At 47.5% G+C, this 24,379-nt stretch overlaps 3 protein-coding genes across 8 annotated transcripts in view; 2 read left to right on the top strand and 1 right to left on the bottom strand.

Annotated features, from left to right (window-relative positions):
• NUP98 (nucleoporin 98 and 96 precursor) overlaps window positions 1–6,035 on the top strand; it is a 112,213-nt gene extending 106,178 nt beyond the window's left edge. Inside the window, exons 31-32 of one of the 5 annotated variants that reach the window (XM_023539009.2) lie at window positions 1,718–1,829; window positions 1,948–6,035. In XM_023539009.2, coding sequence (XP_023394777.1) covers window positions 1,718–1,829; window positions 1,948–2,165 — 330 coding nt within the window. In that variant the 3' untranslated portion in view covers window positions 2,166–6,035. The remainder of the gene's footprint in view (window positions 1–1,717; window positions 1,830–1,947) is intronic. The other 4 variants (XM_023539010.2, XM_010599624.3, XM_003420067.4 and 1 more) reach the window with 4 other exon arrangements.
• A 3,713-nt stretch (window positions 6,036–9,748) lies between these two features.
• CHRNA10 (cholinergic receptor nicotinic alpha 10 subunit) lies at window positions 9,749–19,482 on the top strand. The gene is made up of 5 exons (XM_023539049.2): window positions 9,749–9,827; window positions 10,979–11,178; window positions 11,553–11,707; window positions 12,618–13,150; window positions 13,887–19,482. The coding sequence occupies exons 1-5, from the start codon at window positions 9,749–9,751 to the stop codon at window positions 14,342–14,344; spliced, it is 1,425 nt and encodes a 474-aa protein (XP_023394817.1). The 3' UTR covers window positions 14,345–19,482.
• On the bottom strand, window positions 15,287–19,793 carry ART1 (ADP-ribosyltransferase 1). Of its 2 annotated transcripts, XM_023539024.2 has the most exons (4): window positions 19,731–19,793; window positions 18,674–19,442; window positions 17,438–17,479; window positions 15,287–15,800 (listed from the first exon to the last, which is right to left on the bottom strand). In XM_023539024.2, exons 1-4 carry the CDS (start codon window positions 19,791–19,793, stop codon window positions 15,703–15,705), a joined length of 972 nt encoding a protein of 323 aa, XP_023394792.1. In that variant the 3' UTR covers window positions 15,287–15,702. The 2 variants fall into 2 exon arrangements, with proteins under 2 accessions (XP_023394792.1, XP_064144677.1); XM_064288607.1 differs by lacking the exons at window positions 15,287–15,800; window positions 19,731–19,793 and adding an exon at window positions 16,743–17,176 and having other exon boundaries at window positions 18,674–19,721.
• Between the last annotated feature and the right edge of the window lie 4,586 nt (window positions 19,794–24,379).

The following is a 24,379-nucleotide window of genomic DNA, read 5'->3' on the forward strand; positions in this document are numbered from 1 at the left end:
CCACAATTCAAAGGCATCAATTCTTCAGTCTTCCTTATTCATTGTGCAGCTTTCACATGCATATGATGCCATTGAAAATACCATGGCTTAGGTCAGGCACACCTTAGTCTTCAGGGTGACATCTTGGCTCTTCAACACTTTGAAAAGGTCCTTTGCAGCAGATTTGCCCAATGCAATGCATCTTTTGATTTCTTGACTGCTGCTTCCACAGCTGTTGATTGTGGATCCAAGTAAAATGAAATCCTTGACAACTTCAATCTTTTCTCCATTTATCATGATGTTGCTCTCTGGTCCAGTTGTGAGGATTTTTGTTTTCTTTATGTTGAGGTGCAGTCCATACTGAAGGCTGTGGTCTTTGATTTTCATTAGTAAGTGCTTCAAATCCTCTTCACTTTCAGCAAGCAAGGTTGTGTCATCTGCATAACGCAGGTAGTTAATGAGTCTTTCTCTAATCCCGATGCCCCGCTCTTCTTCATATAGTCCAGCTTTCGGATTATTTGCTCAGCATACAGATCGAATAGGTATAGTGAAAGAATACAACCCTGACGCACGCCTTTCCTGTCTTTAAACCAGTCAGTATCCCCTTGTTCTGTCCAAACAACCGCCTCTTGAATGTGGTGGATTACATTAATTGTTTTTCTAATGTTGAACCATCCCCACATATCTGGTATGAACCCCAGTTGGTCATGGTGGATTATTTTTTTGATATGTTGTTGAATTCTGTTGGCTGGAATTTTGTTGAGGATTTTTGCATCTACGTTCATGAGGGATATAGGTCTATAATTTTCTTTTCTTGTGGTGTCTTTACCTGGTTTTGGTATCAGGATGTGGTGGCTTCACAGAATGAGTTTGGGAGCATTCCGTCCTTTTCTGTGCTTTGAAATACCTTTAGTAGTAGTGGTGTTATCTCTTCTCTGAAAGTTTGGTAGAACTCTGCAGTGAAGCCTTCCGGACCAGGGCTTTTTTTCGGTGGGAAGTTTTTTGATTACCTTTTCAATCTCTTCTTTTGTTATGGGTCTGTTTGGTTGTTCTACCTCTGTTTGTGTTAGTTTAGGTAGGTAGTGTGTTTCTAGGAATTCATTTCTTTTAGGTTTTCAGATTTGTTAGAGTACAATGTTTCATCGTAATCTGATATGATTCTTTTAATTTCAGTTGGGTCTGTTGAAATATCACCCATCTCATTTCTTATTCAGGTTATTTGCTTCCTCTCCTGTTTTTCTTTTGTCAGTTTGGCCAGCGGTTTATCAATTTTGTTGATTTTTTTCAGAAAAACAGCTTTTGGTCTTGTTAATTCTTTCAGTTGTTTTTCCGTTTGGGCCCTACGGTATTTTAGAAAGGGCTGTGAGCTTGGAGTTAGGAGACCTAATTAAATGCTAGATTTGGCTCCACCTATTACCAGCTGAGTGCTCTTAAGAAATTATACCATCTCTCTGAACCCAGGTTTATCTGTGAGAACAAACTAGATTTTTGGTGTAGTGTTAAATCTTGCTAGTCACATGTTTATGGTGATCTCAGGACTTGCCCAGTGCAAGGCTTAGTACACTGTTGTGTATTGCTCCTCAAGTAGTGCCTTCTCCTCAGAGATGTAGCTGGATGGCATTGCCAGTCCCCTCCTGCCTCTCACTGTTGTTTCAGGGTTTTGCATAGAGGGCCTATGGGCAAGATTGGGATGATGAGAACTCCTCCTGGCCTAATTGATTGCTCTGTTTCTTTGCAGGTGGATTGCTCAGGTTATGAGCTGGAGCAGTTACACACCAAAGTGACCTCACTGTGCAACCGGATAGAGCAGATCCAGTGTTACAACGCCAAGGACCGCCTGGCTCAGTCAGGTAAGCCTTTTGCTTCTCCCCTTGTCCTGCCTATCTGCTTTTTGCCTTTATGATTACCCACTGCACTACCACCCTCCCCACTCTCATACTCAGCTTTAACTCCACTTTTTCTCTGTAGACATGGCCAAACGTATAGCAAACCTGCTGCGGGTGGTACTGAGCCTCCAGCATGCTCCTGATGCAACCTCTGACTCAACGCCAGACCCTCAGCGTGTTCCTCTGCGTCTGCTGGCTCCCCACATCGGCAGGCTCCCTATGCCTGAGGACTATGCCTTGGAAGAACTACGCAGCCTCACACAGTCCTACCTGCGGGAACTAACTGTTGGGAGCCAGTGAGCTCTAGGCTCTTTCCATCACACTCACATGCTCATTCACACTCATCACACAAAGGTCCCTGCATTCTCTGAGTTGGGCTATGGAATCCACCCTCCCTGCCTGCTGCTGCAAGCAGTATCCTCCAGTTGTTCAGGGCTTTTCTTAATAATGAATATAGCATAAGGGCTTCTGGAACCCAGAAGAGGAGCCATGTGTCTTTTTACCATCCTTAAGACAATTCAATTTTTTTTTTTTTTTTTTCTTTTCTTTTTAAAAACGGTGAATAAAGCACCTTTGGCAGAATCCCCTGAAGAACCAGAGAATCCTTTTTCACACCCAGCCATTCTGGATGTTGTGACCCTCCATGTCAACCTGCTACCCTTCCCGTACCCAGCCCTTTTATACTAGGACTCTTTAGAAGGAATGGGACAGGTAATGGGACAAATGTGTTGATCTAGGACTGCCCTTCCGTAATAGATGAACTAGCCACAGAAAGAAGAGGGGAGTCTGTCTCTTAAGTAAACAGTGGGCTTGGAGGTTCAAAAGAGGTTGAACTGAGTGAGGAAACAGATCAGAGTCTTCTGGCTCACTTAGGGTAGAAGTGACTGCCTGCCATGGAGGGATTGATATTCAGGGCTTCTTTGTTCCTGCCCCAGAATATTCCATGTCCTCCGTACCTTCCTTTTGTGCACCAGCCCTTGATTGCATATCCCATGTCTCTGGGAAGCCAAAACACCCAGAACTCAGTTTGGTCCCTGGTTCTTGGTCACCTTGCTAGGCCTCCTGTCTGGATTTGACAGGTTGGGTAGCCCTCCCTGCCCCTCCCATTCTAGCCCCAAAGCATTTCCTGCCCTCCCAGAAGGTAAACCATCACTGATGCAGGCAAGGAGCCGGGCTTTAGGGGCAGGCAGAGGGCGTACGCTTCAGTGCTGCCAGCTATGGGAAGCCCCAGGTAATGGCCTGAGACAGCTGGTATTAGGACTGTCACAACATGGGCACCCCTGGGTCTTTATGCATGAAGATTATGTAAAGGTTTTTATTAAAAATATATATATATAAATATATATATATATAAATAAACTAGATTATTTTCCTCTTTTTCTGAAGCTACTTTCTTAAATAAAATGAAATGTTTATAGCATTCCTGGAATTCGCTTTCCCTTTGTATGTTTGAGCCTCCTACCCCGAGGATCTTTCTGGTGGCCTGTTATAGCCCATCTGTTCTAGAGTGTGAAGTCTAAAATGGAGAAGGGCCTTGAGTTGAAGAGAGAACAGTTCAGTGCTAAGTTGAGATACAGACCATACCAAAGGCTGTATTTGTAAGTGCAGATTTAGGGGTGAGAGGGCTGAGATGACTGATTAATCTTGACTGCTGTACATCTTTTATGCACGTAGATTCCCAGCTGAGGGATAGGGTAGGGGTCTGAAACTGCAGTGATATATACTTAGCATTCAAAGCCTCCTTGTTCTTTCATTCCTAGTGCTTTTTGTTTTTATACCTGGGGTCACACTTCCACTTCTCTCTCAGTTTCCTTCTTGGTGGAATGGGGAGAATGATTCCTGATGTTGCTGCTTCACAGGGATGTTACTGAGAAGGGATCAAAAGAGGCTGTGTGGAGTACTCTTCATATCTTATTTTGATCTGTTACACTGAAGGTGTAGTCAAATTCCAGTTAGGATTAGGCCAAAGCCTTCTGGGACATCAGGGAATTTAGGATGAGAAAGGAGAGTGACTCTGCCCTTTGACTGGGCCTTCCCTTTAAGTGAGGACAAGGACTGCTCAGCTGGGAGTCCCCCGTCCATTACGGACTCCATGTGTCTGTCATAGAGCACTGCTTGGCTTTCACAAAGAATTTCTGACCTTTACTCGCCCAGAGCTTTCTTGAGAAAAGTTATCATAGAAATTGTTAGCCTTTAACAGTGTTGAGAATTGTGAATACTAACATTATGCCCTCTTCGGACAAGTACTATTTATATTTAAAAAAGAAGGGCTCTAAATAAAATCTGTTTATCATAAAAACTGTGTTATATCGTACAGGATAGGCTTCCAGTTCAAGGGGAATGATAAAGATGAAGAAAAATCTCTTCTACCTCCTGAAGTTCTATTGAAATAATTTTTTTTTTTTTTTTAGTTTCTCAAAAAATATAGAGGAACCAGTTTTCTAAAAACAACAGAGCTGTGGAATCCACAGCCTCATACAGGTGACACAACATCCCAAATAAGTATATTGTCTCAGCAAAAACCTGGAATAATGCCAAGATCAAAGTTCTCAGAGGTCTAGAGAATTAAAAGTTGGATTAGCTGAGCCAAGGCCTGCAGGGTAGCTGCTCTTTTTAGACGTTTTACACTCTGACTCAGTTTTGTTAATTTTTATTTCTAGAAAATTATTACAGCTTTTCAACTTTAATAATTTTTAAATTTCTTCTCTATCTCTAGTTTCTGATTCCTAATAGTGTGCATTTGCGGTTGACCTTTTCCTGATTTGGCTAGCTAGTGGTTTCATTGAGGTTTGTGTTTTTCAAAGAACTAGCTCTCTTAGACTTAATTGATCAATTTTACCAGAGTTCTGTGTTGTAATGTATTAATTTCTGCTTTAAATATTCATTTCTAATGCTTTCCTCAGGGTTTTAAAAAATATTTTATTGTAGAAATTCATCTACACAAGAGTAGTGTAATGATCCCCACATTCAACATAGGTCGCAATTTCCCAGTTTCATGTCACCTTTACCTTCATTCTTACCTCTCCCCACCCCACAGTGGTATATTCTAAGGCAGATCATTCAATCATCAATACCTAAGCATTTCTAACAGATAAATATATTTTTATACACATGATAATGCCAGTGTCACACCTAACAAAATTATAATTGTTCCTAGATACCAACTAATACCCACTCCATTTCACATTTCTCCAGTTGTCTCAAAAGTAAATTTTTACAGTTGATTTGTCTGAATCAGGATCTAAGAAGATCCACGCATTGCATGTGGTTGATGAGTCTCTTAATCTATTAACAGCACCCCCCTCCTGTTTTTAATGCCATTTATTTGTTGAAGTAGCTGGTCATTTGTCCTTCAGGATAGAGGGCTAGGGACTTTTCATACGTGGTGCTGTGTGCTTTTTTATCACTTAGAAGAGACTGTGTCTGGCTGTCCTATTTTATGTGATGTTAGATTGTTGGTTCAGGTGTCTCAGCCTGATTCATCCTTTGCAAAGCTTCCCATCGCCCTTTCACCTCATGATAATTGTTGCCAAGATTCATTATTTCATTATTGTACATCCCTTATCTTTTTAGATGTGGTGATCTCATTTTCAAAATAAAGACTTAATTAATGATTTTTACTGTTATTTACTTTTTTTGTTATAATGGCTCCTTTAAAGCTACCCACTAAGTTTTGGACTTTTAATTTTTTTTCAATATAACATTTTTTTACCCCAGACAGTAATTATGCTATATGAAATATTGCAACATTTTTTTCAAACACGTTTATCCCACACAGTTTTTAGTCAGAGACGATAGTACAAAATAATTTCTTGTGTGTAATAAAAAAAAAAAAAAAACATTGTCGTGGAGTCCATTCCAAATCACAGTGACCCTATAGGACAGAGTAGAACTGCCCTATAAGGTTTCCAAGGAGCAGCTGGTAGGTTCAAATTGCCGACCTTTTGGTTAGCAAGTGTAACTCTTAACCACTGTGCCACCCGGACTCCATAATGTTTAGATGAACCTCAAATCTGTTGCTTTACAAAAGTAAGCTCGATGAGATGAAAAGACAGCATGTTCTACAACTTTTCAGTCTATTTCCACATATTTTGAAGTATTCTTGAAATTAGCCTTTATTTTACTCTACTGTTCCAAACATTTCTAAGTGTAATTTGTGCGTAAGACAGCCTGATGCCCCAACAACTGAATAAATGCTGAATAGTGTGGAAAGAAGAATGCATCTTTCATCCCCACACCCAACCCTCTACCGTCTACCACCCACTCTGAAGTCTTCCTCCTTTGGCAAGTACAATAAATCTTCATTACATTTGTTAATGTACAAACTAAATTTTTTATTTTTTAAACTATTATATAGTAAAATTGACTATTTTGGTGTGCATTTCTGTGCTTTTACATATATATTGATTTGTATAACCACCCCACAATCAGGAGACAAAACAGTTGTATCACCCAAAAACCTCCCTCTTCCTATCCCTTTTTGGTCATTTCCTCTCCCGAACTCTAATCCTAGCAACGTGTTCTCCATCACTATAGTTTTGTTTTTTGAAGACTGTCATATAAATGGAAATATACAGTATTCAGTCTTTAAGACTAGCTGCTTCTACCCAGCACAGTGCCTTTGAGGCTCGTCCAAGTTGTTGCCTGTTGGTTCCTTCTTATTGCTGAGTAGTATGTCATTGTATGGATATACTACAGTTTATCCATTCACTCATTGAGGGGCATTTGAGTTGTTCACAGTTTTGGCAATTATGAATAAAGCTGCTATAAACATCCATACACAGATTTTTGCTTGAACATAAAAGTCTTCATTTCTCTAGGGTAAATATCCAAGAGTGAAGATTCCTGGGCCATATGTTAAGTGTATATTTAACTTAAATTGCTAAACCATGTTGCACTCCCACCACTAATGTATAAAATGTAGTTCCAGTAGTTATCCAAGAGTGGGATTCCTGGGTCATATGTTAAGTGTATGTTTAATTTATAAGGAATTGTTAAACCATGTTGCACTCCCACCACCAATGTATAAAAAGTAGTTCCAGTAGTTACGTAACATCTCCAGCACTTGGTATTGTTAGTATTTTGTATTTTAGCTATCCTAATAAATGTGTGGAGATTCTGGGTGGTGGAAATGGTAACATGCTCAGCTTCTAACAAAATGTTGGAGGTTCGTATTCACCCTGAGGTGCCTCAGGAGAAAGGCACACAGAAAAAGAAGTGGCAGAGAAGTGGGGAGGAAGTCTCTAAAGGCATCAGCACCCCTCTCTTTACTCTCTTGTTCCAGGGCAATTGTTTTGGCCCCAGTGAATGTGACAAGTTGTGAGACCAGCAACCAAACAGGCAGGAAAAGATGGAGAGGAAGAAGGAAGGTGAGGCTGAGGCAGCTGAAGGCAGAGCCAGGCTGGGTAATCAAGGAGTATTTGGATATGACTATTCGCCAGGCCTGATGGGCTGAACTGTGTTTCAACAACGCTCCCTCAGGAAGATCACAGCCTAGAAGAGAAGTAGATACTCCACAATGATGATCCACCAGAATATGCAGTTACAGAGAAGATCTCTAACTGCAGAAGAGTAATGTCAGGAGGCGGGGGCTGTTGAGAAAGCTTCACAGAAGAGGAAGCATCTGAGTATGGATTTGAAGGATGAAAGGAGTTTACTGTGTCTCTAGGAGGGAAACAGCACTGCAGACAGATAAATAACATGTACAAAGGCACGAAGCCAGATGGTGGCATGGTGCTGCCTGAGGCTATAGGCAGTCTTTTTTACTTCACAAACATGAAGTGCAGGAAACAAGTCTGGAAAGTAGGTGGATGGTTAGATGATAAAAGAGCCTTCAGTGTCGGGCTAAAGAGTTTGTACTTTATTACCGGGGAGCTACCCACAGGAGGACTGACTGGAGGGGACCTGTGAGGAGGCTTGCAACAGCATGGGCAGGAAAGGATGAGTCTGGACCAGGATAGCTGCAGTGGCTGCAGAGAGCAACTTCTAAAGATGTTAGGAGGCGGAATGGACAAGACATAGTGACTGATTTATGTGAGAGGTTTCTCTCAACCTGGATGAATGGATGGTATCATCACTGAATTAGAGACCATGGGGCAAGAGAAGAGGAAGAAAGAAGTTCCATTTTAAAATGATGTGAAATGTGTGTGCAGCATCCACAGGGAGATAATAGGGAAGGTGGTTGGAGATAAGCATTGGATGCCTAGGGGAGGGGACTGGGCTGGAGAAAGCAGAGTCACTGATGTATCCATGGTACCTGAAGTCAAAGCCATGGATGTGATTGATTCCAGGGCTGTTGTTCAGGCAACTAACCACCTTGGACAAAACTCATCAAAAACTTCATACCCAATGACTATTTGTGAGTCCGAGTGTGTTCCTGAACATATCCTGAATATGGGACCACAGTGCAAAGACTGTTGATCATCTACCTTGTATCAGCACACGTGCTAGGCTAGATAACCTTGCATTATTGGGTTATCTCATGTAATCCATACAGCAACTTTCGAGGTAAGTACTATTAATCCCATTATCCATTATCCAGATTGAGAAAACTGAAACTCGGCAAAGAATTGAAAACAGGTTTGAGAGACTGGGAGGGACGTGGCAAGTTTCAATAACTTTCCTACGTCACATAGGTCCTAAGACAGAGCTGAAAGTGACTCTAAAGCTGTGTTATCCCTGATGTTAGGGGTGTCGAGTTGGTTCCGACTCCTATATAGTGACCCTATGTACAACAGAACGAAAACACCGCCCAGTCTTGCACTATCCTCACAGTAGTTATGCTTGAGCCCATTGTTGCAGCCACTGTGTCAATCCATCTTGTTGAGGACTGTGTTATCCCTACTACTCCATATTACCCGCAGTGTTTGTGCATGGAGAAGAGGCTGGGGCTCTGATTGGAATGGCTGCAGGCACCTTGAACAGAGGATGTGGGCCACATCTCCTGCTTTTTAGGGCCACCAGGAGCAGCCTGCGGCTCAGCACCTCTCCCACCAGAACGAGAGAGCTTGTTTGGCACAAATTCCTGACCTGGGCAGATGTGTTCAGTTCCTCACTAGGAGGAAGGTGCCAGGTCTAAAGGTAGCCTCTAGAACTGAGGCAATGGTAGCAGAGCTGGGAGGGCTGCTAACGGTCCACATGCCCTTTGACCCAGGTCTCCCCCAGATCCTGACCCCTGTGTCCCTGGACTCTACAGCCACCCAGGCTGGGCCTGAGCTGAGCCTGGGTGCTACCTTACACATGCTGAATAATTCAGGTCCCAGTAGCCTGAGGTGTTGTTTTCAGTTGCTCTGTCCCCATGGGCACAGGTGTCCCCAGCCCTGTAATTAAGCTAATGGAAAGGACTAAGAAGGAGGGGCTCTGCTGTCCTGTGCCTCAGACCCTTGGTGATGATAAGGATAGACTACTCTTCTGCTGAGAGGGCACAAGGATCACCCAGAGAACAGGTGTGGAGAATGGAGGGGGGATGCCAGGGAGGCTGAAACAGCAGTAGGAGAAAGTGAGAGGGAGTAGAAGGAGACGGAGAGAGGAAGAGTCAGGGAAGCAAGGAGAGAGACCAAGAAAAAGTTACAGAGGAAAAAACTGGGAATCCAACAGAGAAGCTGAGAGAGAGGTGAATGCAGTGGGGAGCATAGAAAAGAGCAGGGCCCAGAAGAGACAAGGACCGGTGGAGGAGGAAAAACAGCAGATCCCAAAGAATAGTACTGAAATCCAAGTGCAGGTACAAATGGAGGGTCAGATAATTGGAAGGTTCCCCTGTGGATAGCTGGGCCCAGCAGAGATCTGTCTTACTTATGCATTCCAGAAGGGCCTAATACTGCCCTAAGTCTGGCCAGGAGGCCTCGCATACGGAACCCTGTTCACCTCTCGCTGCAGCTGTGGCCATGGGGCACGGGAACTGCCTCAGCCTCAGCTTCCTCGGCTCCAGCCTGGGCCTTCTGTTCCTGCTCCTGCTCCTGCCAGGTATGAAGCTCAGTCCACCAGCCCTGGCCTCTCCTAGCATTGCTGTCCTCCCCAAATGTCTCCCCACGTAGTCTCTTCAGTGCCTGTGCTGGGAACAAACTATATGGGGAGCATGGAGGAGGGGTGCTGAAGAGGGTAAGAGGAGACTTGCTTGGCTTGGGTGGGAGCAGTGAGGGGGGCTTCCAGAGATAGGGCTGAAAGGTCAGAGGGGCCAGATCATGAAGGGCCTTGAATGCCAGGCTCAGAGTTTGGGCTTTATCCTGGAGGTTTTAAGCAGCTTACTAGACTGGTCAGATTTGCATTTTTAAAGGCTTGATCTATCAGAGGAATCACTGGGTAGTGCAAACATTAATGCATTTGTCTACTAACCCAAAAGTTGGCAGTTCAAATCCACCCAGACACTCCTCGGAGAAAAGACCTGATGATCTACTTCTGAAAAATCAGCCACTGAAAACCCTATGGAGCACAGTTCTACTCTGACACACATGGAGTGTTGTGTCACCAAAGGCTAGGAAAGAGGGTGTTTTCAAAAGGAGGGAGCTGCCCACAGTATCAAGCTTTGAAGAAACCAACTGAAGTGTGCCAATGAAAGGGAAACAGGTTTGAGAGACTGAAGGGGCAGGGCAAGGGGGTTCAGAATGCTGGGATGAAAGTTTGGACTCTCATGGTATATTTGGGTCCCTGTAGCATTCGTGACAGAGTCCCTGGGTGGTGCAAACAGTTAACGTGCTCAGCTGCAAACCGAAAGGTTGGAGGTTTGAGTCCACCCAGAGGCACCTCAGAAGAAAGGCTTGGTAATCTACTTCCGAAGAATCAGCCATTAAAAACCCTATGGAGTACAGTTCTACTCTGACACACATTAGGTCATCATGAGTCCAAATCAGACTCAACGACAACTGGTTAGCATTTGTGGCAAGGCAGACAGAAAAATTCAGGTCCTTGGAAGGGGCAAGGTGGGTTAGAAACCTCCAGACAGCCAAGTTCCAAGAGATTTTCAGATGGGATGGGAGATGGAACCAACTTACCCCATTCATGCCTGGAGGCAGGCCAGGAAGGGACTAGAGCCACGGCAAGGGGGACGGGGGCCAGACATCAGGAGAACAGTGGAGCAGGGGACAGGGACCCAGCCTCGCGGGGGTGGAGGGTGTGAGAAAGGCCTTTGGACTCAGGCCTGGGGCAGACAGTCCTTCTTACTGGTTCCCCAGGGTGCTCAGGAGCTGAGGGCAGGCTGGCTCACAAGCTGTTTCGTGACCTGTTTGCCAACTACACAAGTGCCCTGCGACCTGTGGCAGACACAGACCAGACTTTGAATGTGACCCTGGAGGTGACATTGTCCCAGATCATTGACATGGTTCGTTGTGGTGGTGTGCCTCTATCGGTGTCAAGGAGTAAGGGGGTGAGAGACTGGAATTGTTCTCCAAACAATCCCAGAAACCTTAATATTAACAATAATAACAGCTACTAATTGTTGGGTGCTTGCAGTGTGCCCACTTTGCACACTTGGGATTGCCCTGAATCCCTGCTAGGCAGGGATCATCACCCCATGTTATTGAGGAGGAAACTGAGGCCTGAAGAAGACACACATCAAGGTCACACAGCAAGGTCAGGCCTGGGTGGGAACCTGAGTATGGGCAAGTCAGGCTTGTGGGTGCTGACCAGAGCTCTGGAGGTGAGTGCTTGCATATACAAATGTCCACATCGATGCCCCACCCTGCAACCCTCTAGGATGAGCGCAATCAGGTGCTGACCCTGTACCTGTGGATCCGACAGGAGTGGACAGACACCTACCTGCGATGGAACCCGGATGCCTATGGTGGCCTGGATGTCATCCACATCCCCAGCAGCCTTGTGTGGCGGCCAGACATTGTGCTCTATAACAAGTACTGCTCACCTGGGCCCCTCCCCTCTCCAATCTCTCCCTACAGCTGCCCTTGCCTCTGGGCATGTCAACCCAAACCAGTTGTAGTGCTGCGCTGGAAGCTGTCCACATCATCAGACACCTTCCAACCTGCCGGGGGCTCACAGCCCCCCTCCCCCATGGCACTTTAGACTGTCCCAGGCCAACCCAGGGTGAATGTCCCCTGGGCACAAAGGGCCAGTTCTGTGTCTTGAGGAGAGAGGCCTGGGACATGGGTGCCTCTTTATGGCACACTCCACCTTTTGCAGGCCAACTCTGAGTCTCTCTGACCTCCTTTTAGGGGCCTACCTAGGGATCTGTTTCCTCTAGGGCTTAACCGCTCTAGAATTTTCCTCCATGGAGCCTAGCCTAAGTGGGCTCTGTGTCTGCCAGCCAACACTTGGCTCTGCACATTTTCTCCTAGGCCCCTCCACGAGCTTTGCAGATGTACCCCAAGGGTATTCACTCTGCAGCCCTGCACCACCTCTGGGTTTTGTAGAAGCCTTTTTACTCTGCGCTGGGCCAGATCTGTGCCCCTTCTGGGCCCTGGCTCTATTTCTCCTGGGTCCATCTAGTCCTCAAAAGCACGGAGAGCCTCTTTTTGCCGCACTCCACCCGTCGTGGGGCCCTGGTGTCGCAGTGGTTAAGAGCTCAGCTGCTAACCAAAATGTTGGGAGGTTGAATCCATCAGCCGCTGCTTGGAAACCCTACGGAGAATTCTACTGTGACCTATAGGGTCGCTAGGAGTTAGAATAGGCTCGACCGCAGTGGGTTTGGTTTTGTTTTGTTTTTCTACCTCTGTGCTGCCTGGGGCCTACTTTCTGGCCTTAGAGCTTTGTGACCCCTCCACTGCCCTGGGCCGTCTCAGTGATCCCTCACCCGCCTGTCCGCAGGGCTGACGCGCAACCGCCGGTGTCTGCCAGCACCAACGTGGTTCTAAGGCACGACGGGTCAGTGCGCTGGGACGCGCCGGCCATCACGCGCAGCTCCTGCCGGGTGGATGTGTCGGCCTTCCCATTCGACGCGCAGCGCTGCGGCCTGACGTTCGGCTCGTGGACTCACGGCGGGCACCAGCTGGACGTGCGGCCGCGCGGCGCCACCGCCAGCCTGGCCGACTTCGTGGACAACGTGGAGTGGCGCGTGCTGGGCATGCCGGCACAGCGGCGCGTGCTCACCTACGGCTGCTGCTCGGAGCCCTACCCGGACGTGACCTTCACGCTTCTGCTGCGCCGCCGCGCCGCTGCCTACGTGTGCAACTTGCTGCTGCCCTGCGTGCTCATCTCCCTACTCGCCCCACTCGCCTTCCACCTACCCGCCGACTCCGGGGAGAAGGTGTCTCTCGGCGTCACCGTGCTGCTGGCGCTCACCGTCTTCCAGCTGCTGCTGGCCGAGAGCATGCCGCCGGCAGAGAGCGTACCGCTAATCGGTGAGCGGGCGAGGGCGTGGGGTACGCACCTCCGGGGAGAGCTGCTTTTCCCAGGATCCCCACCCAACCCTGGCTGAATCTCGTGGGGCTCCACCAGTGCGCGGCCAGGGAGCGTAGAGCTCAGGCGGAGCAAGGAAGGAGGGAGACAGCCAGGGTCAGCAAAGTGGCCGCTGCTGGGGGTGTAAGGGGGGTGCGTCCTGGGAGCATGCCCTCATTTCGAAATTGAGGGGAAAGGAATAGGAACATTCTTTGCCGGCAGGGGTGGGAAGAAGTAGTGAGTCTTTTCTCAAGGGAGGAAGGATCGTAATAATAGATACAATGTATTGTGTGATCACTGTGCACAACTCTCCTAAGCACTTGGCATTTATTAATTCAGGTAAGCATCACCACAAACCTAGAAGATGGGTTCTATTGTTATCTCTGTCGTATAGAAAGGATCAGGAAGTTGCAAAGTCATGCCGGTACTATTGGAGAACGGGACTTTCACGGGTTGGATAGTGTGAGTGCAGCCTCCAGCAGCAAGCGGGACAGGTGGGGAGCAGATAGCTTCTGATAACTGACTTGTAGGAATGAGGAATGGGGAGATTGTGGCCCTAACCTCCTTCCTGCTTCCATCATTGGGCAATGAGGGTCCTGAGAACTTCATGGGTAGGCTTGTTTCTGTTTGTGCCTTGGAGGTTGGGAAGCTTAGGCCCTCTAAGTTCTTGTGGGCGCTGGCTCCATCTTTTTCCTGCAGGGAAGTACTATATGGCCACTATGACCATGGTCACATTCTCCACGGCGCTCACCATCCTCATCATGAATCTGCATTACTGTGGCTCCAGTGCCCACCCAGTGCCAGCTTGGGCTCGGACTCTCCTGCTGGGACACCTGGCACGAGGCCTGTGTGTGCAGGAACGGGGGGAGCCCTGTGGGCAATTCAGGCCACCTGAGTCACCCCCCAGCCCCCAACCTCCTGAAGAAGGGGCTGGCCCCCTAGCAGGCCCTTGTCATGAGCTTCAGTGTCTGTGCCACCAGGAAGCCCTACTGCACCATGTAGCCACCATTGCCAACACCTTTCGCAGCTACCGGGCTGCCCAGCGCCGCCATGAGGACTGGAAACGCCTGGCCCGTGTGATGGACCGCTTCTTCCTGGGCATCTTCTTCTCCATGGCCCTGGTCATGAGCCTGCTGGTACTGGTGAAAGCCCTCTGAGGGTCCGCAGCTGGGACCCAGGGATCTGCTGCAGCCACGGTACCTCCATAAAGGGATGGCAAAGGCCGTGGTGGGTGTTGGCCCTCAGATCTTCCAGCTTTCCCCACTGTGCTTAAAAGCCTGAGACACCCCTTCTTTAAAATTAGCACTAGCGACTTCACAAACCACAAGGGGACACTTGTTGGCTGCATCCCCTAACCTCTGAGATATGTTCAGAGCTCTTTCACTCCCCTAACTCCTAAAGAAGTGGGACGAGATCAAAGTACACTGTTGGAGGGACAGAACTGAACTTCCATGCCGGGTTTTGGAGCTTTTAGTGGGGAGAGTGTAGGTTATTAGATAAGAAACAGAGCTGCTGCATTTGCAGCTGCTGTTGCAGGGACCTGGTCTTGCCTATCCCTGCCTGGGGGCTCAGGGAAGGTGACAGGTTCATGGTCTAGTTTTCAGACCAAGAGACCCTACAGGGATTTCGCACCAAAGCCTCAAGTCATAATAAAGTAAGTGCGTTCCTAGCATCTCCTCAACATCCTGTCTTATCCTTGGGGCCCTGGTGGTGGCAGTTGGGGATCTGGGTTTGGCTCTCTAGAGACAAGAGCCTCAGGACTCATGGATCAGAGGAGTTAGATCTGCTGACAAGAAAGTGACTGGGATTTGACTAAGACCTGGCAGAGGGCCATCTCTCCTGTGTGTGACCCTTTGGAGTTAGGTACAGTCCACTCCATTCCCACACAGTGACATTCTGAGAGCTCAGGGACCAGCCATTCACAAAGTATTTGTCCCTTTCTGATTTTCATTCATTTCCTGGCACCTCTGTAAAGCCCTGGACTCTGATGGATCAGACACAGGCTGTAGCCCTCAGAAAGCTCACAGACAGACATGGGAGACAGACATGGACACATGGTATAGGGAAGTAACCAAGGGCCTCTGGGAGCACAGAGGCAGGGCCTCTAACCCAGGGGGTGGGAGAGGTCATAAAAGGTTTCCTGGAAGAGTGAATAGGAGTTTGTTAGGTGGCATGTGAGGCATCTAAGTAACAGCAGCAAGTACCCTGACCAAGTGCTTTCCTCCCCAGTCATCCCCCAAAGTAATTGAAGTCTGTTCTACCTCCGTGTGACTTGCTGACAGTCCTGGAGTGCTCCTGCCTCTATCCAAAGCCTCACTCCTAGAGCCCTGGATAAGGCTTAGTCTCAACATTCTCTCCTTTTTCTCTACCAGCAAGCCTGGCAGTTACCAGAGAACATCCCAGAGTTCCCTGCAGATGGGTTACGAGGGATCTTGGCTATGCTTAAAGCACACACATGGCCAACGTCCTCATGCTGGGCAGAGGCAGCAGGCAGGGTTGCTTAGTGTCTGCTGGATCAGAGGAGGCCTGGACTCTCTGGAAAGGCCCCCACCACAAGGAACCAGAGCAGCAGCAGAAGGGACCAGACTCCAGAAAGGGTATCCTGACCCATGGCTGCAGGAAAAACAGAGGCAGAGAGAGAGAGATGAAGTGAGGTACGTGAAAAAAGATGAAGAAAGACAAACAGTGAGCTGGAGATTGATCCACAAAGTGTAATGGGAGACAGAGACAAAGTACAAGAATTTAGGGGGATGGTGGACAGAGATGAAGAGACCAGGGATCTGCTGTAGCCACAACACCTCCAGATGGATGGCAAAGGCTATGGTGGTTGTTGGCCCTCAGACCTTCCAGCTAGTCTCTCCCCACTGTGCCTAAAAGCACACCATCTCTTCAAGATCAGCACTACTGACTTCACAAACCACAAGGGAGCACCAGTCCACCTTCCAGAGGTCATTAAATCTAACTGTCTGCCTTCTATTCACACAAGTGAGGTACTACAGGGTGGGAAAGAACATGGGGTGGAGATCTGGGTGGGATCTAGTGATGCTGAGATTTGTTCCTCAGCCCAAATCTTGGTGTGAGAGGCGCTGAGCAGACAGGGGCAAAAATCCTAAACTTTTTCAGTGCCTGAAATTACACCGTCAGGATTCAAAGAAGAGGCCTGAGTTGGAGGCTGGAGACCTGGCTCTGCCCCTAACTGTGTCACCTTGGGCAAGTCACTTCTGTCTCTGAGCCTCATTTTACAATATGAGGGTTATACTCCCTGTGTTAGCAGATTATTGTGTGGTAAGGATAATATGAGATGGCGTCTAGGATAGGGTGGGAACCAGCCGTGTGTGGCGGTTCAGAGTTTGTTTTAGAGCCAGGGTGTCTGGGTTCTACCCCTTACTAGCTGTGTAATTTAGGGCTGGTTGTGCCACTTCTTTGTGTAGAACAAGGGTGATGATAGTGGTACCTACACCACTGGGTTGTGGTGAAGATTAATGATGTGATATGCCTGGCACTCACAGTGTTACTGTGTCATGGAGAATGGTGGGAACCAAGAAGAGGCTGGGGCTCCTTCCTGCCCACTGTTCACAGAGCCTGAGGGAGGAAGAAGAGATCCAAGGAGGGGGAGCCACAGTGGGCTTTGATGTCTTCCCTGGGAATGACCTGTTCCAGTAGAATCTTCCAGTAAAACCTGTTCCCGCCTAGAACAATGGGCAGAGCTCCTCACCTGGACCAGAACTGGCCCAGGTGAGCCCTGGCACAGCAGGTGTTCAAGGGAAGAGTCACAGCTGAAAGGGACCTGGGAATCATTTAGTCCAATTTGCTTATTATACAGATAGGGCTGGAGAGAGATGAAGCCCAGAGGAGCCGTTGGTCACAGAGAATTAGGGCAGAGACTAGACTAGAGCCCAGGTCTCTGGCACCCAAGGCTTGGCCTTGACCTCAGAAGGAGGGTCAGAGGGGATCCTTGAGTGCAGTAACAGACACAGTGGGTTCTGCAGCTAGAGAAGAAGCCACAAGGGAGAATTTTGTGGGGCCCAGCCCTTCCCCCTCTCACTTCAGTACAACTCAAATCTCTCTGGAGCCCGAGCAGTGGCCATCTCCTGTGAGGGAGGGGGCAGGCCCAGACTGGAGGGCAGATGTATTGGCTGCCTTCCACCACCACCCCCTACACACATATACATCCAAGTGAGGGGCCCAACCCCAGGGCAGCCTGTCCATTCACCCCCAGACTGAACCCAACAGGTGCCTGCATCCCTTACCTGAATTATCCAAACGGCAGGGCCCAGACTTACACTGCTTATCTAGAGGCAAGAAACAGCAAAGAATCAAAAGCTCAAGGGCTGTCGGGACAGAAGGGACCACAGAGGCCTGGCAGTCCAACCCTGACTGGCCTGGAGAAAACTGGTGCACTTTTCCCTATCTCTGCTCCCTTATGGTAGGACCTCACTTTGCTAGGTTTCACTTCACCTGGGAACAGCTGGGTCAGATGGGGGCTGCCTGTCAAAGCCGAGGTCCACTCTGGGGCACTCCTCCTGCTGGCAGGGCCTGTGACTTTGCCTCCCTGTCACACCCACTTCTCCCTCTCCTGCCTCCTTCCAGCCAAGGAGGGGCTAGTTTGTGTTCTTTGTATGTTTTCTGCCATTAACCCATCCTTGCTCACGATGCTATCCAAAGTGAGAAGTGAAGCCACCCTGGACCTTCTCCCATCTTAGATGTGGTCCAAAGTTCTGGCCAAGAACCTGCTTCTATTGAAAACAGCCTCACAAGCCCCTGGACAGCGCTCAGGTGGGAACAGCAGCCCACAAGCCCATTCAGAGATTAAGCACCTCCGCCAGCCCGGATGGTTCCTCCTCCGACTAGGGCATCCAAGACTTGCCTCACCACAGCCTGGGCTGGAGCTTAGGGACACAGCACCGACTGCTGTCTCTCCTACCACCCCAGACACTCTACAGCTCATAATTCCACTCAGTCTAAGAAATGTACTCCTCTTGGAAACCACGGTTGGGGCTCTTACTCATTTCCGGCATCAGCAATCTGCATGTGGGGACTGGGACTAGAATTTAATTCCCTTTCAGCTTCCAGCTGGAGAAAAGCCAGACAGGTCTGGTTGCCCTCTCAAATGGCTAAGGACCCCTGCCTTGGTCAGGAAACCCTCTTAAGCCTCCCAAGAAGCAAAGGCCTTGGAGGTAGGAACCCACAGAATATAAAGAGAGAAGGTGTGCCATCAAGTGTGGCACAGCTTGGGGTGTGGGAATGTTAGCTTCCATACTTCCTGGGACAAGAAGCAAACTACCTAGGAATGTTACTTCCCCCGTTGGGCGGACAGGTGGAGGAACCGGTGGACATGACTGGGTCCTCCTCGGTATTTGTTTTTTTAATATTTATGCCTGTATCCCCTGAAAACGTGGGGGTAGGGGCTTGGGTTTGCCAAAGGCCCTTGTGGACCGGGGAAGCCCACCTTCCGCACATGCGCGGATCACGTGTGCCCGCCTCACCTTTGATGTACTCGCAGTTGTATGTACTGCGCTTGCCCAAGGCCCGTAGATAGATGCGGGCGGGGCCCTGGGCGGGTCTGCTGGCATTGACCACCTGGAAGGTCTCGAAGGGGGGGATCAGCACCTCCTCCTCCCCAGGGAAGAAGGAGTAACCCTTGATAGGGGCTCCGAGGCAGGTCCAGATGCCGAACAAGGTGTCCTGACCAAAATGCTGGGCCGCGGCATTCTGCAGGGACGCAGAGGCAAAGCCCCCCAGCCTTACAGTAGCCCCGGGCCCTGCTGGCCGGAAGCGCAGCCCAGACACCCCTCGGAACACCTGGCGGCACTGGCCCCTGCCCAGCAGCTGCAGGGCCTCGGTCAGCAGGAAATGCAGTGTCTTGAAGGAGAAGTGGCGGAGATAGTAATCCCGTGAGCGGCCCGCCTCCCGCACAGCTGCATTGAACTCCTTGTGCAGGGGGCTGTTGGCTGTGTAGGCCAGGAGGGCCACCCCGTGCTCGTCGCGGAAGCCCGGGGTTGGCGGGGGCGGAAGGATAGTGCTAAAGCCCCACTCTGGCCCCCAGGCCTGGCGCTCCTGCCATTGGCTGCTTGCCAGCGCCCATCCATCGGCATACACTTTGTTGGCCTGGAACTCCGTGCGGTTGAGATCGGGAAGAGCGGCTGTCATGGCCACTGCACAGCCAGCATACTGGTCATCGAAGGAGGCCAAGGCCATGTCCAGGGGGGTTTCTTGAGAGAAAAGGTCTCGTCGTTTCATGGGGTGGTTCTGGGCCTGCAGGGAAGGGAGCATGGAGGACCAAGGAGATTGGACCCCTGAGAGAATGGGACCCTTACCATCCAGCTCTTCCCTTCACTGAGATGTGGCTTCTATTGCTGAGAAAAGTCCTAGGACCCCAAACACACCTGGAGGGGAAGGGGTTTAGATATTACTGGCTGCAAGCTCCCTAAGACCAAGGAAACTTTGGGCATTTTCTCTTCCCTCTATTCTTCTTTCCGGAGTTTGGAAAAATCCAACAGCTCAGCTCCCTGCTTGGATGGGGGTGGTAGAAGACGACCATACCTGAAGTGCTTCCATGAGGCCAAGGGACACAAGCAGCAGAGACATCATGGCAGGAGTCTGCATGTTGGAGGTGACCCTGGGCAAGTTACTGTCTCTCTTTGGGTCTCAGTTTCTTTATCTGGAAAATGGGGATGTTAATATGTTCAGTTTAATAAATATTAATTTGTGCCGCTCCCAGTGCTAGGCACAGAGAGTCAAAAGATAGAAATGGAGGCTCAGAAGAGAGGACCCTTCTTGATGAAAGGAACACGGGAGACTTCCTGGAGGAGGTGATGTGTGCACAGGGTCTTGCAGGATGAATAGGTAAATAAGCCTTCAATAAATGGAGGTGGGAGAGAAGAGATTGGGGTTCGGGGTGAGAAAGGGGTTTTGGGGGTCAGGAATGGGAAAAGCAAAGGTATTGGAGGTAGGAACTCGTAGGATATTAAGAGAGAAGGTGTGCCATCTTGTGTGGCAAAGCTTGGGTGGTAGAAATGTTGGAAAGACTGACTAGGGCCAAGCATGAAGGGACCTAGCTGCCATGGTAAGGGGTCTTTTCTTCACCTCATGGGGGTCATGAGGCTGGAACAGGGGTTGATCCAGGGTGTAAGCTGGTGGGGCCATAGCTGGACTTCAGTGACAGGCTTAGAGCAGGGCCTGAAGTCCAGAGGTCTTCTGCTGTCCTAGCAGTCCTACTGTGGACTGAGCCTTCCAGGGCAGGGACAGATATAGACTCTGGGGGAGGAGGGGTGGGGGGAGAGGTGGGGGGTGAGAGTACAGAGAGTATGTACTTCCCCAAGGGAAATGAGAGGGAACCACAAGCCCCCTGTGAGTGGGCGTGTGGAGTGCCTGAAATGGCCCCAAGAAGAGGGCATCCAGCAGATGGGTCGGGATCGAAACAGATCGTTTCTAAGTAATTGCTTTTTTTCCTTCCTCCTGTTTATTTTATTACAAAGAAATGCATGCTTGTTTGTAAAAAAAAAAAAAAATGAAGAAAAAAAAGTGTATGGGTCACAAGTCCCTTTCTTTTTTATCTCCCTCCTCATCTGCTTTCCCCATCCCTGTCTGTGGGGAAGAAGGGGTGACCAGTGATACAGTCCCCTGTACAAGGATCTTTTTCTATGCATTTACAAATAATATTTAATTATATATACACATACACATATATAAAACATGCATAGTTTTTCTGTATACAGTTTTTGTTTTTTATAATTTTTTTCAAAACAAAAAAGGGAACATGCTTACACATACATATTCTATAACTTTTCTAGGAAACAATATATCATGGACTTCCTTCCATGTCAGCACATACATATCTACCTTGGTCATAGTATAAGTTAAATTATAATTTATTTAAGCATTTCCTTATTGATAGACACTTAGGTTTTTTCCTACTTTTTTGATATCACACATAATTCTGCTGTGAACATCCATGTATATAAATCCTGGTGTACTGGTGTATATATATATTTTTTTTTAATAATTTTTATTGTGCTTTAAGTGAAAGTTTACAAATCAAGTCAGTCTCTCACACAAAAACCCATATACAGCTTGCTACACACTCCCAATTACTCTCCCCCTAATGGTGTATATATTTTTATAGGAAAGATTTCTAAAAGAAAAATGAGATTCAAAGACTATACATATTTTTTATTTTGATAGGCACTGTCAAATTTCCATCCATAAAAGTACCAGTTGGTCCTCCATCTTATACTGAATGAGAGTGCTCTTTTTTCCTCATTTTTGCCAATGCTGGATGTTATTGACTTTTTTTTTTTTTTTCAATTTTCATATACCAAAAAAACCAAACCTGTTGCCATGGAGTCAATTCTGACTCATAGTGACCCTACAGGACGGAGTAGAAGTGCCCTATAGGGTTTCCAAAGAGTGGCTGGTGGATTTTAATTGCTCACTTTTTGGTTAGCAGCCAGTTAACCACTTTGCCACCAGGGCCCTGCAATTTTCATATAACTGTTAGGCAAAAATAGTCTCTGTGAAGAACACCAAAGATATATGATAAAGATGAGCCCAAGAGACAGAAAGGGGCACATAAACCAGAGACTCCATCAGCCTGAGGCCAGAAGAACTAGACGGTGCCTGGCTACCACTGATCACTGCCCTGACAGGGAATACCACAGAGAATCCCTGATGGAGCAGGAGAACAATGGGATACAGATCTCAAATTCTCGTAAAAAGACCAGGCTTAATGGTCTGACTGAGACTAGAGGGACCCTGGAGGTTATGGTCCCTGGATCCTTTGTTAGCCCAAGAGTGGAATCATTCCTGAAGCCAATTCTCCAGACAGGGATTGGATTGGACTATAAGATAGGTAATGATACTGGTGAGGCGTGAGCTTCTTGGCTCAAGTAGACACACGAGACTATGTGGGCAACTCCTGTTTGGAGGTGAGATGAAAAGGAGTAGGGGGACAGGAGCTGGTTGAATGGACACGGGGTGGAGAGGAGGAATGTGCTGTTTAATTAGGAGGAGAGAGCTAGGAGTACATAGCAAGGTGTGTATAACTTTTTGTATGAGAGACTGACTTGATTTGTAAACTTTCACTTAAAGCACAATATATAAATTAATTTTTAAAGAAATGGTCTCTAGTTCTTAATTTTCCTTTTTCTGATCACTAATAAGAGCAATCATAACTTTAATATTTTAATTTTCTAAAAGGTAATATATTTATTCAAAATTTAAACACAACAAAAGGCATACAGTGAAGCCTTTCACCAGATCCCTGGCCCCAACTGCTTCTCCCCAGAGGCAACCAATGTTCTTATGTGTCCTTTCAGAGATAATTTCTGCATATACAAGCAGATTCACAGATATTCCTTCTTTTACACAAATGGTAATGTAGTCAGTGGTGCTTTATCTTTGGGAAGCTGAGGAAAGCTGAAACCTTTCCTCAGAAAATGAATACATGCATCTTCACACAAATATTACATAAATTTCAGAATTGTTGTACCTCTAACTCCAAACTCATTCAGGATAAGAATCCCTGCTTTATAATCCCTTATGGCTTTGGATGGCTTACATTTTGATAGTTCAGTGACTCTAAGACACTGGAATTCTATGTGTTTATAATTTTATGCATCTTCAAATCTAAGATTCTATAATTGCGAATATACAATTAAATTGAGGTGTGAGCTTCTCTGGGAAATGGGGTTAGCGGTAGTTTTTATCAAATTCAACATGTCCAAAATGGAACTCATTATCTTCTCTCCCTCAAAGTCTGCTCATTTGCTTATTCAGCGAAAATTTCCTGAGCATCTGTAATATGTCAGGCACTGAGGATAAAATTATGAAGAATAAAAACAAAATGAACAACAACAATAACAAAATTACATCCCTGTTTCTTTAAGTTCTTTTGAGATAGTGATGGACTTGGAGTGTGTAATTAATGTGATGTATGTTACATGTGATGCATATTACAAATGAACAAAAAGGAGCCTAACTGAATTTAGTATCAGGAGTGGGGTATAAATGAAGAGCCAGTAAGGGGATGCACACAGTATATAGAATCAAAAATGCCATCATGGTGGGGTGTAAAGCATGAGACACCCCTCCCCATTCAGTGGATTACTAGTAGCCAGTGTATGTGGCAGCCAAAAACAACTTGAGCTCTTGTGCCTAGTCTCTTGGAATCCACCCAGAAACCAGTTTTGGAGGGCTTGGTAGCTGCTGCCATAGAAAATTTTAAAGAGATAAGGAGTTCAAGGACAATGGATTTGGGTGACTGCTTCTCACAGCATTAGAGTTTGCAGGGGCAAGCTGATCAAGCACAGGGGAATTTCCAAGGTCTCAATTTGCAGCAGGAAAGGAATAAACTCCAGGCCCAGGCTGCATGGGAAGAAGTAGGAAAGGAAACATAGGCCTCTGTGGAAGCTTGTTGCTAGAAGCCTTTTCTGCAAGTAGCCAGTGCTTAAAGACTGCTGGATGCCAAGTCCAGAAAGACCCCAACAGTGAGGTTTTGTTTACTGTAATGAGGGTGTGAACTTGCCTTGGACACTATGATTTGGCTTCACCACCGATCCTTGTTTTGCTGCACTGACTTTACTATGGTTTCTGACCTCCCTAGAACCTGGCTGTCCTGCTTCTATCAGGTTCCTACATAGATGCATCTGTATGATAGCCTCCCTTTTACCCAAGGTAATTTGACTGAGTTTTTGTTGCTTCCGGAAACCCTGGTAGTATAGTGGATAAGTGCTACAGCTGCTAACCAAAGGGTTGGCAGTTTGAATCCACCAGGTGCTCCTTGGAAACTCCGTGGGGCAGTTCTACTCTGTCCTGTAGGGTCGCTATGCGTCAGAATCAACTCAATGGCAACGGGTTTTGTTGTGCCAGTCAATACAGTTTAGCTAAAACATGTATTGCCTTTATATTAGGATTAGAGTCCCAGACTTTGAGAGTCACTGATTCTGAGGCTAAATTTCAAGATCCTTTGAACACAAGCTTCTGTGAGTTGGATAGTCTGGGGTGCTAGGCTGTTCTTCCTAGGTTAAGGAACAATGGGAACAAATGACCCATTTGAAATGTCTTGGGGTAGTCCCAGCTTCCTGGCCCTCAGCACCGTCCACATCCATCACACCACAGACCTCCTCACGTAGTAGTTTGCTCAGAGCTCAACTAGGATGAAACCAGCATGGGAGATCTGAAAGGCCCCAAAT

The sequence above is a fragment of the Loxodonta africana genome, chromosome 7 (genome assembly GCF_030014295.1).
Source record: "Loxodonta africana isolate mLoxAfr1 chromosome 7, mLoxAfr1.hap2, whole genome shotgun sequence".
NCBI lineage: Eukaryota > Metazoa > Chordata > Mammalia > Proboscidea > Elephantidae > Loxodonta > Loxodonta africana.